At 41.5% G+C, this 18,491-nt stretch overlaps 1 protein-coding gene and 1 long non-coding RNA gene across 2 annotated transcripts; one reads left to right on the top strand and one right to left on the bottom strand.

Moving 5' to 3' along the window:
• Positions 1–4,659: 4,659 nt before the first annotated feature.
• Positions 4,660–6,835, top strand: LOC121876634. Its single transcript, XM_042381912.1, has 2 exons — positions 4,660–4,879; positions 5,869–6,835. The coding sequence occupies exons 1-2, from the start codon at positions 4,868–4,870 to the stop codon at positions 6,622–6,624; spliced, it is 768 nt and encodes a 255-aa protein (XP_042237846.1). The 5' UTR covers positions 4,660–4,867; the 3' UTR covers positions 6,625–6,835.
• A 1,175-nt stretch (positions 6,836–8,010) lies between these two features.
• Positions 8,011–9,894, bottom strand: LOC121876633. The gene is made up of 3 exons (XR_006090794.1): positions 9,812–9,894; positions 8,709–8,744; positions 8,011–8,049 (listed from the first exon to the last, which is right to left on the bottom strand). It is a non-coding gene; the product is annotated as an uncharacterized LOC121876633 (long non-coding RNA).
• Between the last annotated feature and the right edge of the window lie 8,597 nt (positions 9,895–18,491).

Genomic DNA, 18,491 nt, shown 5'->3' with positions numbered 1-18,491 from the left:
TCCTTAGGGGGAGTTTAGGGGCATATTTAGACCAATGGGAGATTTTAGGGGGAGATTTTGACCAAAGGGAGAGCTTAGGGAGATATTTGGACCAATGGGAGAGTTTATGGGGACATTTTATTTTAATCAATGGGAGAGTTTAGGGAGTAATTTTATCCAATGAAAAAGATTGCTATGGAGTTTTGTCCAGAATGGGAAGTATTTTACCAAAATTTTGTTTTATTTTGTTGTTTTTTATAAATACTTTTGTTATTTTAATTAAGGTAATGTAGCTTCGGAGATTTTAGTTCCATAACGGTCACTCAATTATTTATTACAGGATACAATTAGGTGTCTCAACGATTTGTATTTTGTTTTTGTTTTTTATAATCCTGGTGGTACATCTGGAAGCTTTTGTGTGGTTTTGTATGTATATATGAGTTTTTAGTTTATGGAGGACTATATTATGTCTTTGTGCCTTCTGAAACTTTTTTTTTATTATATTATTTTATATTATCTCAGTATTATCCTTCATATAATATTAAAGAGTTGTAGAATAAAGATGACAACTTCTGTAGAGTAGTGTCCCATATCATGTTACCATTTTTTATAGTATTACTTTAAAAGAAAATTATAATGGATAACTAAACTAATATTCACTGTTTCTAGCTTCAAATTACTAACATATCCTATTGTCCACAGTTTATCTTACATTTTTATATTGAACAGTATCATCATTTCTAATTAACTGCAGAATTATTCCGCATAAACCCATACCATTATACAGTATATTTAATTTTTTCAAACTTAATTTTTCTAGATCAGTTTTTCATGATGAATAATGTGGTGATAAACTGGTAATGAAAGTTTAGAGTAATGCTTAATTATTGAGCTATGACTCTTACTACCATGCCAATATTGACCTATTTAAAGCAGACACTCGCATACTATTGATGTTCATAATAATAATAATAATAATAATAATAATCTCCCTCGAGGTGCCGGCAGGAGGGTCAGTCACCGAGCGGTACGTATTGCTATAGGAGGAAATAGGATAACAGTAACCGGAAGTGACTGGCCATGTTCAGTAGCGTGAGGAAAGACAACACACGCCACCTCTAACACCTCTAACACCTCTAACACCTTTAACACCTATATATTACACCTTTAACACCCATAACACCTATATATTACACCTTTAACACCTTTAACACCTATAACACCCAAAACAATGATACATAATGTTATCCAAAATGAGAAAAATGACGATGAGAAAGAAAATCTATTACTCGTTTTTTTTTTCGTTTTTTTATTATGTTTAAAGTAACGACGTCACCGGTGATACTTTGCAGGTGAATGAACTTGAGGTTAAAGTCCGGGTTTGGATGAGATTAAAGTTCGCATTTACTGTATACGGTGGAGGTTATACATTACGAGGTCGTTTATTGAGAGGATTTCAAAGTTGACGTTTAATGAAAAAGAAATATTAACAGAGAAATGAATAACTGTAATATGTTTGGATACATTTTAGGATGACCTGATGAATCTCCACCCCAGCCCTCTCTACCTGATGAATCTCCACCCCAGCCCTCTCTACCTGATGAATCTCCACCCCAGCCCTCTCTACCTTATGCTGCCAGATCTGGGGTCACTAAATCTAAGGGGATAACTTAACTCTAATCTTAATTTCTAAGGGTCGCTGCCACCAGACCCCCTCTGGACAGCATGTAGCTCGTTAGGTAGCGGGCAGAGTGAACTAGGCATTGGGTTAGGTTTTCCATTGATCAGATCGATAAGGGTAAAGAAGGGTGGAACCATAACATGTCTTCATTGATTTATTTCTTATAAAACACACTGGTAAAAAAACATACATGAACTGGCCTTCCTCAGAAGAACAACGGAATTTTGGTTACCCAGCTGGGCCCCAGACTCCTACATTACTGGCGGGTCATCCACCCACTTATGGCACAACAATCGGTGAACGCCGTATCTCGGTCGTTCCTTCTTACAATATCCCTTAACACATCAGACTGTTCCACTGGTGTGGCTTGTAGCACCGTCGGTTATCATACATAGTAGCACCATCGCAACACACCTGTTACACTCCATACCTGCAAGTATGTGACTCCTTGTGACTTTTAGGTCTACACCACGGGCCCCTCGTTCGCACACCGCCCTCGGTGGGTAAGGACGAGGGCTTGACCTAGAGACATACCAGCACTATTTCTACGCCTGGTATTATAGGTCGCTCCAAGTGACGACCGCAGTTTCTCACGGTCTCCTTAGTTGTGACTAATCATGTGGAGTGGTGCGCTGGGAATCCACCGGTTCATAGTGGACTGGTATAGTGGGGAGTAATTCCCCACCTGGTGTGGCGCTCCAGGAGACAATGGCGGCTGGGCGGCAAGATACCCCAACCACGTGGCACCTGTGTTGACGGCAGAACGGGAAAGACTAAGCAATAATGCCTGACGGGCGGTTATCCCATCCCTTAACACATCCCTATCACACTTATATATCCGGCAAAGCTTTAAACTGTAGTCACTGTTATTTATCAACCTTAATTGTAGGGCGGGATATAGCCCGCTAGGACACTGACCTGTGTTGACGGCAGAACGGGAAAGACTAAGGCCGGCTTCCCGCCGCTTCTCGTCACATAGGCCTACAGTTTCCAATCCTCAATTTACATTTTTGTTTCTTATGGTTCTCCCCTGAACACTTTACGGTATATTGTCACTCATTTCTTATAAACACATATATTAATCCTAACTTATACACTAAGGTCAGGTCTTGGTTTGCTAGTGCTTGGTTAAATGCCTGGGATTTTAATATCAACGGGCATCTGAGGCGGGTACATGACGCGCCTTGAAACAAAAGCCGAATGATCATGGCGGGGGTGTATCAACTTCACTTAAAAACTGTAATGAGGGATCCTCCTCTCACACAGCGCACTATTTGAACACAGACCTCAGATTCTCTGATCACTGTACCTGTCGTGGGTATATGTCACGTGAGGCTACGATGTATTAAATTCATACCGACGCATACACGATATTTCCTTTCCAGTATAGTTTCTAGATCACTGTCAACACCTCACATAGTTCTGATACATTTATCCCTTTTTCCCGATCATTGTTCTCATGTATTTTCATATGATATCTGTTGGAGTTAGGTTCGCTACACGCTCACAGACGTAAATAGTAGGACCTTCAAACCCTGCTCCACACTTAGTCTTACAGTACCCTAGTCCGGCTCAACTGGACTTAACATTCATCTTATGCCTACCCTGAGTGATCCTTAATGCTATGAATACATACACTTGATATGATATAACTATACCTGGGTACAATACCACACATGGTCTAGGAACCTTGAGTAGGTGAGTTGTCCTTTCTCAATGTTTCCCGTTTTCTGGGGTTCTACAAGCGCTGTGCATTTGAATGTTATGTAGCGTAATATGAATTAGATGGGATTTTTAGGGATGACAATGATGTGCGCAGTACAACCTGATGAATCTCCACCCCAGCCCTCTCCACCTGAAGAATCTCCACCCCAGCCCTCTCCACCTGAAGAATCTCCACCCCAGGTGAAGAGGGCTGGGGTGGACATTCTTCAGGTGGAGAGGGTTAATGAGATATACATGTAGCCTCGTGTTTCCTAGCTGGATTCGGTAAAATGCTACTCCTACTACACAGTTGGCACGGGCAATACCCCTATGGAGATTCACGTTGCTTAACAAGGACGAATGAACAGGCTTTGTGTGAAATAAAACAAAGCCTAAGATTACTTTTGTTGTCCTTGTGGTGCTGTGGTAGCGATCCCTCTTCACACGTACAGGTCCAGGGTTCGATTCTCTACTAGGAGTTCTGACTGTCACCTAGCACAAAAGAAACGCACTATGATCTCTGAATGTCACCTGAAAGTCTGGTGGCCCACAAGGCATGACAGGCAGCCACCAATGACCACAATATCCTGTTCATCTATCACGCGAGGCTTCAGTGTAAACCGGATCTGCGAGTGTTTGATCAAGTGGGGTGTATAGTTGCCAAATGTGACTATAGAAGGTTGTTTATTGTTAGTACTGTAGCAGTAGTAGTAGTAGTAGTAGTAAAAACTCATTTAATCTAACTTTTCTTTTTAATTTCTTAAGTTTAGGGTTAATCTGAATTATAACTGATGAGAGAGTGAGGGAAGGTGGGGGAGGAGGTTCGGCAAAAACAAATAATATTCTAATTGTCCAGCATGAGGGTTTGTACTGTACTGTTTAGCCCTCAGTGGATCTCTGATGTAAGGTATGCTTGTGAGATCAGCTGTTGTTCTAATTCAAGAAAGACCAAATATTACTGCACTCCCCTTTCCCCCTCCCGCCCTCTCCACTTTCCCCTCTCCCCTCTCTTCCCCCATTCCCCTTCCCCCTCTCCTCGTTCCTGCCCATCTCCCCTCCCGTCCCCTCTCCTCATCTTCTCAAGACCGGATGCAAATACTTACACGCAAGCGCACAAATGTGCACCTGAACTCAACCATACATAAATTCAAATACACATTTATACCCGATCACGCACGCTCTATGTTTACCACACTTGACAACACTCTCAATGACGCTCACCGATCCGTCGCTTGTATGGTGACGGTGCGGCTTACACACAAAGGCGGACATCATCAGCCTCGTTCGTAAGCTCGCAACGCTCTCAGTGTTACACCACCAGGACGGAGCTCACCACCAGGACGGAGCTCACCACCAGGACGGAGCTCACCACCAGGACAGAGCTCACCACCAGGACGGAGTTCGCCAACAACAGTGAGCTGCACCAAGACAGAAGGAAGACGGGAGGCAGACTATCATCAAGGGAAGGGACACACCAGATCAAGACCAGAAGAGAGTAACAAGATGAAACTGAAGGTTAGTTCTGATAGTTATGGCACACAGACACACACACACACAGGCACAACTGTATCCATTATCCAACTGTCTACCTTTAAGCCACGGTTCAAACAGGGGGACCAAATATGGCCTGGAAGTTGCACCGAGACTCTACTGATCCCAAGTGAAAGAAATGTAAATAGTGAAACCTTTTCCAATACATCTATTTACTGAGCCAATTAGACTCGTTTTCTCATATATATATATATATATATATATATATATATATATATATATATATATATATATATATATATATATATATATATATATATATATATATATATTAATATTATTCAAGACAAAATTTAACGTAGAAATATTAGGAGATCCATTTTGTTACCGAGTCTTAGGTAAATGAGGTAGATGCCTTTTCACACCTCCAGTTAATGGTAAAATTTATTTCACGAACCTTGTAGAATCCTTAACCTTGTGTCCACTTAGATAAGTTCACATGTATCCAGGTTTAAGGTGGGATTCTTTAAACACAATATCAGTGAGATAAGTAATGATGTTAATAAATTATACAATGATTATCAACAGCGTTCTTCCTCTATAATGACCAGCTTATACAGTTAGATAAGTAATGATGTTAATAAATTATACAATGATTATCAACAGCGTCTTTCCTCTATAATGACCAGCTTATACACTGCCAGGTATACTGTACAGGTGGGGTAATTCTCACCTGGTTCCTGTCATAAAGGTGTGAGGGGGGGGGGGCCTCAGATGTCACGAGATCTTGCATTCAGTTCTTACTAAACTTAGTTAATGTGAAGTAATCTGAAATGTATTCTAAAATGTTTGTATACTAACTGTGTAATATCATCAGTATGTCGGAGTACAGATGTTAGTCTCATTAAACATATGTAGACTTTCTCTAACTTGTTCTGGTCACATACCGTAACGTTACTGGTGTTTGCCACTTTTTAAAATCCCTCCTGGACTCATCTACTGTATGTTGGCAGGTGTGTGTGTTGCTGTGCGTGGTGGCCGTCATCACCGCCGCTCCGTGGTTGGGATCCCGCAGAAGTTCAGAGTTTAGGTTTAGACCTCCATACCGTCGCTCGAGGTCCATCACCCTAGGATCCATCACTGGTTTGCTGGGTCTGAGCAACAGTCTTCTGGACCTCCTGGAAGGCACCGAACTTGGCGAATTGATACAAAACATCACAGACATTAGTGTGCTTGACGATATTTTCGCTCCGTCGAATTGTGGCAGCGTCAACCTTGGCCGTTTGTCTGTCAACCTGAGGCGCCGTGGCTCTCCCAGGCCGCTCTCCGACCCAAACCTCTTTAAATCTATTTCTTTACGATCCGTATTTGAAGGAGGTACCTTGGCTGACATACTGGAGGACCTCAGGAACGGTTCTATCTTCAGGGACTTGACCATCTTCAGGGGGCTGGAAGATCCGACGCTGGACAGTATACTTGAAAATTCTACACTGTCTGACCTTCTGGGCACCCTTGTCATCCCCGCCCTCAATAACGAATTATTGGATGATATAATCAATGACATCAACCTCCCTTCTGCGCTCGCTAATGTCGAACTACCCACTAACTTGAGGTCCTTAATTCCATTCCTCGGGAGACGTTTACGAGGCATATCGTGGCCCAGCCTCTTTGGGAACCTCGACATTCCGACCAACTTTCTGTCGAATCTCTTCCCTATCCCCCGTCGACGAAAAAGACCCAACTTTACGTTGTTTGGTAGATGGGGCTAAAGACGTGCACCAAACCCTCATCAACCTGCAGGGGCGGGCGAGGGGAAGAGCTTCTGCGTTGTATTTGTCTCTCACCCCAGCCGCTGTACCTTGAGCCCGACCCAGCCACGAGACCCATACAGGACCCAGCCACGAGACCCATACAGGACCCAGCCACGAGACCCATACAGGACCCAGCCACGAGACCCCCCATACAGGACCCAGCCACGAGACCCATACAGGACCCCCAGCCCACCACGAGACCCATATAGGACCCAGCCACGAGACCCATACAGGACCCAGCCACGAGACCCATACAGGACCCAGCCACGAGACCCATACAGGACCCAGCCACGAGACCCATACAGGACCCAGCCACGAGACCCATACAGGACCCAGACCCAGACCCAGAGAGACCCATACAGGACCCAGCCACGAGACCCATATAGGACCCAGCCACGAGACCCATATAGGACCCAGCCACGAGACCCATATAGGACCCAGCCACGAGACCCATATAGATTCAACGAGGACCCAGCCGCAGAACACCTAGAGCATCACCCACACAGCTTTACTCAACCACAGGAACACTACTGCACCTTTTAAACAGTTTCAACGTAACTTCAGGAGCACTTACTGAAACACATCAACGCTTTAGCACTTTTGTTTGTATCACGGCATCAAGTTACAGGAACACTTTAGTTATTAGTATATGTCTTGAAGAACTTATCCACACACACACACACACACACACACACACACACACACACACACACACACACACATTAAATATCTTCCCTTTCAGTAACAAATAAAGTATATTCTTACAGTACCAGGAGTATTATTATCAACCTGTCATGTATCAACAACTTATAACTTATCAACAATTTATTGACAACTTATAATATATTAACAACTTTTTACTTAAAGTTCTCAGATAATTAATTATTTTCTTAATGTTGAGAACCTCTACGGGAAACGTAAGTCAAGGCTAAAATACAGAATTAGTAAAAGTTATTTGTTTTGATTCTTTACCAAACATAAAACGATGATTAACTTAGTAAGTATTTGAATTAAGTTTGAAAATATTGAAGATAATGTGGTAAATATATCTAAGTTAGTGTTTATATAAGTTAAGGTAGAATATTTTATACCTTAGTTTAACAAATTTATTGACAAAGCTTGGAGTACAGTTTGCCTATTCTGAGTAATTCAGTCAGGTCTTGACACTGAGGGTGGTATCACTTTTCACTGCCACGCAGGACAGAGGTTCATACACAAAAGGAATAGATCATATTCATTATCAGTATATATAGGTCAGGTCCATTGGGGTTGATGTCGCTGTTCACTGACATGCAGGACAGAGGTTCGTACACAAGGAAATTCATCGTACTTTATACCGTTTTATTGTTTGAGAAATTTGTCCTTAACAAGCCCCTGGAAGATCTGAAAGAAAACAAAGAACAAATAAACAGTATCAAACAACCGATAGAAAACGTATGGATTAATTAATTATTTCTATGATCAATTGTCAGTTTAATTATAATGAAGAGGAAATTAACCTTGCTTTTTTTGTCGTAATTTATTGTTTACTGTTTCGTTGATGTTGTTCGTTAGAATAATTTTGGCCATTGTTATAAGTACGAGTCTCTCTCTCTCTCTCTCTCTCTCTCTCTCTCTCTCTCTCTCTCTCTCTCTCCTTGCGGCCGTTCAATGGCTGGATGGGACGGAAGTTGACGGGGGACTGTCTCTTACCCCCACAGTCAGGGTATTTCTCCTTCCAGTGATCAGGTCCTGTGCACGAGAAACACTTCCTATTAACCCAACACATAAACTCCTTCTTAGTAACTACCTGAAGGGGTTCTCTGTGTTAAATCTACTGACGTTATAATGTGCTCGTCTTGTTTACGTCTTCCACAGCATCCAAAAAAATAACTTTCTTAGTCAAACTTTTTATTAGGGACGTGCTGATTACACACACACACACGCACACACACACACACACACACACACACACACACACACACACACACACACACACACACACACACACACAAAGTTACCACAAGCTGATGGGGCGATTAAGGTCTAGTAAACACACTCACCAGTGCTGGGTCGATCGTAGCTCCAGTCCGCTTGACCTGTGGGAAGAACACTGTTTAGGAGATGAACACTGAGTTAGGTCAGTAGAAAAACACTGAGAAAGTAAAAGAAATGAACAAGAGAACACCAGAGTAGGAGAACAACACAGGTTAAGTCTAAGAATACGAGTAGAACACCAGTAGAAGAAGACTAACACATCAGAACACCAAATATAACACCTACAACAAGTTAAGCAGGAGAATGAACATCCACAATACCTTAATATAATGTTTACATACGAGTTCAGTATTTACCTTGACACAAATAGCTGTCAAAACGCAGATACAAATTACTACTGAGATTATACCGAGGCAAAGAGATATTTAACAGATTAATTAAGGGGAAATTATATGGATTCATCTTCAAATACTTAAGAGTTATATAATCTAAATATTAGTGGTGATGGAGAGAATTTATGATCAAATTAGAAAATATTAAGACTTAAATTATGAGACTAAACACGATGGCTAGGTTAGGTTAATGTTATACATGTGTTTAGTGGTTATTAAATAAACAGTAAAAGGTAGTTTATTATAGTAGGTTATGATTATTATTATTATTATTATTATTATTACGCTGTTTTGGTGGTGTTTTAAAGAGTGTGATGGAGCTAGTTTAGTTTTAGAGAATGCCAATGTTATGGTGTTTAACTGTGGACAAAGCCAATGTGTTTTGAGAGACTGACTGTGTACTGGTGGCTTCGTGGCTTGTCAAGAGTGTGAATAAGCCAGTATCATGTTTAGTGGCGTGTAAAGGGTGTGATGGAGCCGGTAGGTGAGGGGACGAAAGTTAAAAGGAAGCTGAGAAGGAGAGTTGAAAAGAACGAAGGAAAAATGGAAGGAAATGTGGAATGAAAGAGGGAAGGTTGGAAGAAACGAAGGAAGGTTGGATGGAACGAAGGGAGGTTGGCAGGGAAAAAGGAAAGTTGAAAGGAAAGTTGGAAGGAAGGAAGGTTGGAAGGAAAGTTGGAATGAAGGAAAGAAGGGAGGAATGAATGAAGGAAGGAAGGGAGGAAAAACGGAAGGAAAGAAGGAAGGAGGGAATGAAGGAAGGAAGGTCGTCTTACCAGCTACGACAGCCACCACTACCACTAGCAGTAGAAGGGAAGACACTAGTTGTTGGAGCATGTTGACGACCTGTTATATCACCTCCCACCACCTCCCTACCACCACACGACCACCACCCTACCACCACACGATCACCACCCTACCACCACACGACCACCACCCTACCACCACACGACCACCACCCTACCACCACACGACCACCACCCTACCACGCTTACCATCACACGACCACCACCCTACCACCACCACCCTACCACCACGACCACCACCACCACACGACCACCACCCTACCACCACACGATCACCACCCTACCACCACACGACCACCACCCTACCACCACACGACCACCACCCTACCACCACACGACCACCACCCTACCACCACACGACCACCAGTGTGGGCGGCGTGGGTGGATGGTGTAGGTGGGTTGTCGTAGGTTGGTGTGTAGATGACTAGGTGAAGTACAGCAGGTGGGTGGGTGGTGTACTAGGTGTAGGTGTGTGGTGTACAATAGGTGGGTAGTGTATATGGGTGGAAGGTGCTCGTGAATGATGTAGGTGTGTGGGAAACCTGGCAGGTGTAGGTGGGGGGTAGGGGGTGTTGGTGGTTAAAACATTCTCACCTATTCACTTATGAGAAAATTAAATAAGTACATTTTATTTCATTGATGCCAGACGATTTTTTTCAGCACAGAGAGGATCCAGTACAGAAGGGATTGGTAGACGCTTAACATAATATCAGATCCTTAGTTAGCGACAAGTCAGACAACATCTGGTATTGTCTCAGTATACTGTAATTCTCCGTATTCGACATTTTTTTCAGCCAACTATGACATTTGACATTATGAGAGAGTGTGCAGGTGCGACACGTGCGACCTTGAGTTATTATCTCATTGTTTCACTGATATAAGTATAGTTAATAAATTTATTGTTTTCTATGATGTTCTTTAATGTTCTTTGTTTACTGCGAGTGTAGCTAGAGAGGATTTCTTCGGGCTCCTGTAGTGCTTGAAATATAAAACCACTATATTTATGACAACCTTCCTATGGGGACGAGTTTATAGTTTAATCAAATAAGCCTAAATCCTAAGGCATTGTAAGCAAATGCATTAATACATGGAGTGAAGCAAAGAAAATCTCACAAACGCAGAAGGAATAACTACAATAGTATAAGATAATTTGTTATTCGTAGCCATATCTAACTCCTATAAAACACTAATCAAATAACAATAACACAAATCAAAATAGAAAGAAAACTACAACCAAACCATAACAGATTATAGAAATAATTATGTAACAAACACCAAAAGAGAAAAAGTGTCAAATACAAAAATATATAAAAGTTTCCCCTAAAAGAAAACGATGATTCCTTTTTCTTTGACCTTTTACACAGGTAGATGGCGAGCGTGTTTGACGTCTCCAAATAAATTAGGTCAGTCACACTTCCTACTTATATACCTCGGCAGCTTAACTGTCTGAGTAAACGCCTGTCACTCGTTCGGTCCCACGTGCGCTAGCTACTCTCTCTCTCTGACTCGTCTTATTCCTATTGTTTACCTGTTTTTAATGAGTTCTGAACTTTAAGTAGTTTAATAAACACTCATCATCGTATGTTTGTTGACATAAATAATTGATGTAGAGTTTTGGAAAGTACAAGAAGTTGATTCTATTGTTAGAGAAGAGTGGAGCCGCCATGGTGGACTGTCAAAACACCAGTCTGCCTCTGGTGTTACAGGAGCCACGGATGGAAATACTTTGTGTGCGGTGATACTTCGCTTGTGTCATAATGAAGAGTGAAGATTGTACTTATTATGGAAGGTGAGTAAGATTCATAGATCCAAGGGTTATTAATGAGGGGTTGGTGGTGAAGACAATTCCCCAAACCTGTTGAGTGCTGACGGTAGTTAATGGAACCCCCTAGTGACCATTACTGTACAGAGAACGCAGGGGACTGGTTAAAATAAAACCTGTATATTATTGTCGTCTTAGTTTTATCACTGATGCTCTCAGCATCATGAGTTAGAGCTACAGTATATATGTTTGTTTTGATAATTAAAAGGCTTCAGGAATGTAATTATTTACCTGGGTGATCGTCTTGATTCATGTTATTTATTTCACCTTATGTTTCAGGGACTGTTTAAACACACACGCTGTACTGTGATGGAGGCAGCTTTAACAGCAGCTGGTTGATGACAGCAGCAAGATAACAGGGCCTTGTGCAACATCACAAACTTGGGTACGTGATATAAACTACAGTACATTGTATTTTGTGTGAGAATAACAGCAATTTAGTGATGGAATAATAACAAATAGAATTGGACAAAGTTGAGGGTAGGAGGGCCGGGGAAGGCGGAGACTGGAATGGATGAATGTAATTAAAAATTGGGTCCCCAGAGAGATACAGAACCTTAGAGGATTGGTAAAAACAGCCTGAGAATATTCAGAGTGAAGGACTGTGGTCGCCAACCCTCACATATGAGGACTGTACTCTGCGTGATGACGTCACTTTTACACCATAACCAGAATAACCAAATTTATATAACTATTTGGGTAATTTTTAACAAGTGGACAACCATGGATTTTTTGGTGGGCAATGTGTTTTTCCGATGGTTTACACAATGTTAAGACTCCCCGCCCACTTGTACGATGTCCTCCGTAAACTTCCTGACCTCTCGTATGTCTATGGGAAAGGGTCGCGGAAAGGGGACGTGATTGCTGCCCGTATCATCATTGGGTATGACTTTGCTTGGGAGATTGGTATCCTCGCATCCCCTGAGCAACGCTCTTGTGCATTATGCAGAACACCCGACAGCAGCACCCTTATCCACTACCTCCTAAGATGTCCCCACACACAACGCTTCCGTGACGCCTGCTGGACCACCACTCCACGACCCCCTGACGGAGACACGATGATCCTCCCCATACTGGCCAGATATTATGTAAATAACATTGATTAAGTGTTAAAGGAATATCCTTCCTTCCTTAGGCTTTAGAAAGCCCCTTTATAATATTTATACTGTATATACTTGTCACACTTGCCAGATCTTTCTGGTGTTATTGTACAAGGGTACCTAGTGACAGCACCCTAGTGACAGCACTAGGATCCCGCTTCCTCTATCAAGGAATAAACAATTGAAATTGAAATTGAATTGAACATTCTCCATTTCCTACAGCGCCTCGATCCTCCGCTCACATTCTGCCAGGTGTCCATCATTGCGGCCTCGTCCACGTCCCAGTTCACCGGCAACACTGAAGTAGAAATAAAAGTTATATTTACTGTCCACTCCTCGACACCTCATAACTTGGGTGTGGAGTGTAGACGAACAAATGTGTGATGGTTGATTCCTATATTATATCCAGATACTGAAGTAATTTTATAACCACGGAGAAACAAAATACATATACAGCAACAAAAGAACCGTGATATTTATTGGTGGTTGTGGTGGCAGGCGAGTGTGTGTCAGGGTTTATGTAGCCTCCACTCTGGCCTCGAGCGTCCCAACACACCGAACCATCTGCAGTTCGAAGTCTTTGGTCGAACATACGCTGCTGTGATGACTTGATGATTTGTTAGTGAACCACAATGATGATGAAGATGAACCTCACTGATTATGTTGTGTTGACTGACAAGGACGTATTATTATTAATCTATTTTTATCTAAGTTTTATTTTGTTATTTTATGCAAATAGATGTACTGTACTGTAATGATTTTGGTGTTTATGAAGTAAAGAACGTTAACGAGGGAAGCAATACTTATGGACAAACACCGCGAACTCGAGCAATACCGCGAACTCGAACAATACCGCGAACTCGAACAATACCATAACTTGCAAAATGAGCAGAAAAATCTAGCTGCACAGTGGGAGAGGCTGAAAACATTAGCACTGAAGGAATACAGCATCAGGATAGTGAGTAAAACACCAGAGGGCGGACCTGATGAAGAAGAAGACGGGGTGGAAAGGATGAATAAAATGTGTTCCTCCTGTAAAGATTGTGCATGTATGTTGTTATCAGATACTCCAAAGGTACAACTTGTTGACAGATGCTTACTACATCATAGGCCTTGGGTACAAGTTCCTAGTCACCCACGTAGCCTGTGAGAGGAGTTTTTTTTTCAACCCTGAAGTACTGTACATCAAAAGTCGACTCAGGAGCACTCTCTCCCAGGAGCACCCAAAAGGCGTTTATGCTGAGGGCAACTGAGAAGGACACCTTAAGATACAGATGTGATGATAGACAGAGTTGCAGAGAGGAGTGAGCTGCTGAGAAAATTGCTGACACATTAAGGGAAGACATATTTTTCTCTTTGGTAGTATAAGGCTTTCTAATTTCCATTTAATGACATAGTGTATGCCTGTGTCAATTTCTGGTGTCTCTATTTTCTGGTTTACTGTGTTGTCTGCAGTATTGCTGTTTACTATATTGACAGAGTGTGTGTGTGTGTGTGTGTGTTTTGTAGTAACAACGTCTTATACTGCAACAATATGTGTGTGTTCTGTCGTAGTTCCACTGGCACCATGTGCTAAGCAGATGTACACAGTCTATAGTATACTTGCATGTCCAATACAAGGGTGGATTTATGGGGAGGGGGGGGGGGGAATCCCCGAAATGAAAAAAACTATCCCTTCCTGCCTCTGGGCTTTTAGAGCTTGTGATCCCCACCCCCTCCCAACATAAATGTTGGTACGGCCTTGGCTTAATAAGCTAATTGGATGAAGTACTTAATACTAACCTTAGGATATGTCCAAATACTCCTCTCCTATGGCCTCAAATTGTGTCTGAACCCCCCAGCTGAACAGGCTCGCTTTGTTCGCCAGATGAGAGAGCCTGTCTGGGTGAAAATCCAGGGCTACTTTCAGTCCCAGTCCATCCTTGTTATGAACACAACTTAATTCACCTGCTGATTGTTTGTTTAAGAAACATATAAGTTAAATGATGCTACAAACAACATCAGAAGTACTTTTTCAGGCGATTTCTTTTTTTATCGAGGTGGGAAGGTAATCTTTGAGTACTGTACCTCAAGGAGTTACGACTCTGCCTTGCCAGCTAAGAGTGTGCTTGGAGGTCCCGTATGTAATGCCCAGCTCCCACTCTGTAAAACTGAGTTGATAATAGGCGGGGCATCCGGCCATAACACTTGCTTCAAATTTGTTTAACAATGAGTCACCAGGGTTGTGTCTCTGGTCTCTGCTGTATTATCTGGGTTGACTCATTGCCTATACAGATGGCACCAGTGTGAGCATCTTATTAGCTAGCACTTCTGCATGACAGTACAGGAGTCCACACTCAAGGGCTGCTTCATTGCTTCATCATAAAGTGCAAGATACTACAACAAACTTCAGTGCCATGTTGTGCATGAAAGCGTGTCCCTTAAACTGTCACCCCGAGGCAACTGGACTGCTTTTGCTATGGCAGATTCACTAATGTGACAGTACCTGGGTTTGTCGTGGTGAGCAGTGGGTTGGGTATCTTGTTCTGTCCTGTACCTACGCTATTTCTAAACATAATACTGTAGATGAATATGAGAGTAAAGCCAAAATTTGAATCAAACCTGTTTCATATAAATCTCCTACACACTGTGAAAGTAAAGTGAAACCATCTGATGTAGTTAAAGTCAGAGTTGGAAGCCTGAATGTTGGTACTATGTGGGAGAGACTGGATAAGAGTTTCAAGACAATTGTCACTCAAAACTGGATATCTGTTGTGTATAAGAAATTAGATGGAAAAGCAGCAGCAACACTAATTACTGGTAAGAATGACAGATACAAAATCTTATGGGTGGTTAAGGATTCAAGGTCAGGTGGCATTGGGATCTTGACTGATGGGTGGAAAAAGTGATGAGAATTTTGGTTTTGAAATTACTAGTAGGCAAGACTAGTGACTGTTGTCTCTGCACACACCCCACAGTATGGGCTAGTATGCATTATTATGGGCTAGTATGCATTATTATGGGCTAGTATGCATTATTATGGGCTACTATGCATTATTATGGGCGAGTATGCATTATTATGGGCTAGTATACATTATTATGGGCAAGTATGCATCTGTATGACCTAGTAAGTACAGAGTTAGTATGAGCTAGTGTATATTAGTATGAGCTAGTACACCATATACAGTATTAGTACAATATTGACCACTATATACAGTATTAGGAATGGGCTAGTATATGCTAGTTTGAGATAATATATATTAGTATGGACTATTATATATTAGTGTGGGCTATTAAAACAAAGTATAATTATAAGGGCCTGTGTGTGTGTGTGTGCCTCTTATAACAATTCTTTGCTCTAATACTTATAACCATTGGTAGCGTGACGAGAGGAGGCTCGTGGGTATATGTAATGATAGTATCAAGTAATAGGGAAGAAATAACGGTAGATACTGTAGGTAAATAATAGACACAATATACAAATACAAAATTTATTTAAACATTAATATGGAGGTAGGAGAAAGAATATATGTACCAACAGACGAAATCTGGTACTATGCCCTCAGGCTCAACATACTCACACCACTACTGGGTGGACATACTCAATAACACTCACACCACTACTGGGTGGACATACTCAATAACACTCACACCATTACTGGGTGGACATACTCAATAACACATAACTCTTATAGTCACTTAGCACCATAAAGACCAGGGGCAACTGCCACTACAACACTCAGTCGACAGGAGTGATACTCAAGCAACCGCCATGGGGTCCTGCCACCATGGAGTACTTTCCGACGAACTCTGAAGATCCCAGTGGATTAACCCCACCACACAAATAGCCCTACTGGGTTAGACACTCATCCACCAATGATGGGGGCTGGTAGTGGTGTGTGGCTTGGTGATCCGGGGTCACCTCGCGGGTCGAGCGTTAGGGTCCGACGAGCCAGCTTTGGGGGCCATAGGTAGTCTGAAGTGTCTGACGGTCGGGTCTCACGAAGGTAACTGATCCTACTGGACCTCGGACATCTCCCCAGACATAGTGGATACAACATCCACGCTACAGACACGGCCTAGGCTGCGTTAGGGACCTGTATGGGTGAAGGGGGCGAGCACTTACTAACGGTGACAACGACATCACGTTTCAGGGGATGTTAAAGACGTAAATATTACTTCACTCAGAGCATATCAACTACGTTACTGTAACACTTGCACAATATACTATTAATTGGGTCAAATCACTTAAAGAAGGGCGAATTACAACACAGAGTGGAATGGCCTACCTGTATGGGTGAAGGGGCGAGCACTTACTTATGGTTGAAATGCCCGCGGCACCCTCACCCGAAATAGGTCCGGGAGTCCACCTACTTCTATTTCGATGAATTAATTTACTGTACACTCTGACATTGAAACTGAGACTATGAACTCAGTTTCATTCCCTACTTTTATCCTCACTAACAATGCTCTGACTGAGCTATCAAAAGCAAAATTAAATTGATTACAAAGGGTTGGATAGCAACAGGTCCCAACATACAGCGTCTTGCTACGAAATCCGCGGATTATATTCAAAGTTCCCTTCAGACAAAGACGGCCTATCGATGATGTCATCAAGGAAACAGAAAACGGGGGACGTTTCCACTGGGGGACTCGGAAGGTTTTGTGGACGTTTGAGCGTAATATGAATCCTTAAGGTTTTCAGGTTAGCCGTCATCACGATCATGACATAATGATCAAAGATAATTCTTTACTTTTTGATATATGGACATGTACAGTACAGTACAGTACAGTACAGTACAGTACAGTACTGGGTTTGAGTGGATGTGGTGGTAGCAATCCCTGTTCGCACACAGAGGTCCAGGGTTCGATTCCCATCTAGTGTGTGTGTATGTGTGTGTATATATATATATATATATATATATATATATATATATATATATATATATATATATATATATATATATATATATATATATATATATATATATATATATATATATATATATATACATATATATATATATACAGTATGCCTATATTTATATATATATATATATATATATATATATATATATATATATATATATATATATATATATATATATATATACATATACATATACACACACACACACAGTGGTCCCTCGATTAACAAGCACAATTGGTTCCACAGAGTCAGACGTTAACTGAATCTATTATTTCAATGGGATATTGGGTAATTGGTGCTAACTCACTGGAAAAGTAATACAAAGTACAGTATACTGGCAATAGAATTAACAAAACATAAAATATAAACAAAATACAGGACTGTACAGTATACTGTACTGTACAATAATAGATAAAAACAATAGAATACTGTACTGTATTTTAACTTACTTTGAGGTGTGTATGCCGTATTCCCGGCAACTTTGTTTACTTAACAAACAGCTGATTGTAGAGGCAGTCGATGATGACATGTCATATTCTTTACAGAGTGCTTTGGTTTTAATGCCTTCTTCATATTTCTTAATAATTTCTACACTGTAAATTATCAATATGTTAACTAAATTTCAGAATGACCAATAATTTTAATATAAAAAATACAAAAATATTCAAGAGACCAACTTTCTCGATATTTACCCCACTGGAAACAAATGAAAACATAGAACCAATTACTGTATTGGCGGACAAGCCAATCAGACGATCGGCTGATCGGCGCACCACAGCGTGTTTCTCATAAGGCTGTCGTTAATAGAGGTTGCACTCG

The sequence above is a fragment of the Homarus americanus genome, unplaced genomic scaffold (genome assembly GCF_018991925.1).
Source record: "Homarus americanus isolate GMGI-L3 unplaced genomic scaffold, GMGI_Hamer_2.0 scaffold28, whole genome shotgun sequence".
Taxonomy (NCBI): Eukaryota; Metazoa; Arthropoda; class Malacostraca; order Decapoda; family Nephropidae; genus Homarus; species Homarus americanus.
Note: the sequence above shows the minus strand (reverse complement) of the source record. Positions and strands in the feature narration are given on the sequence as shown.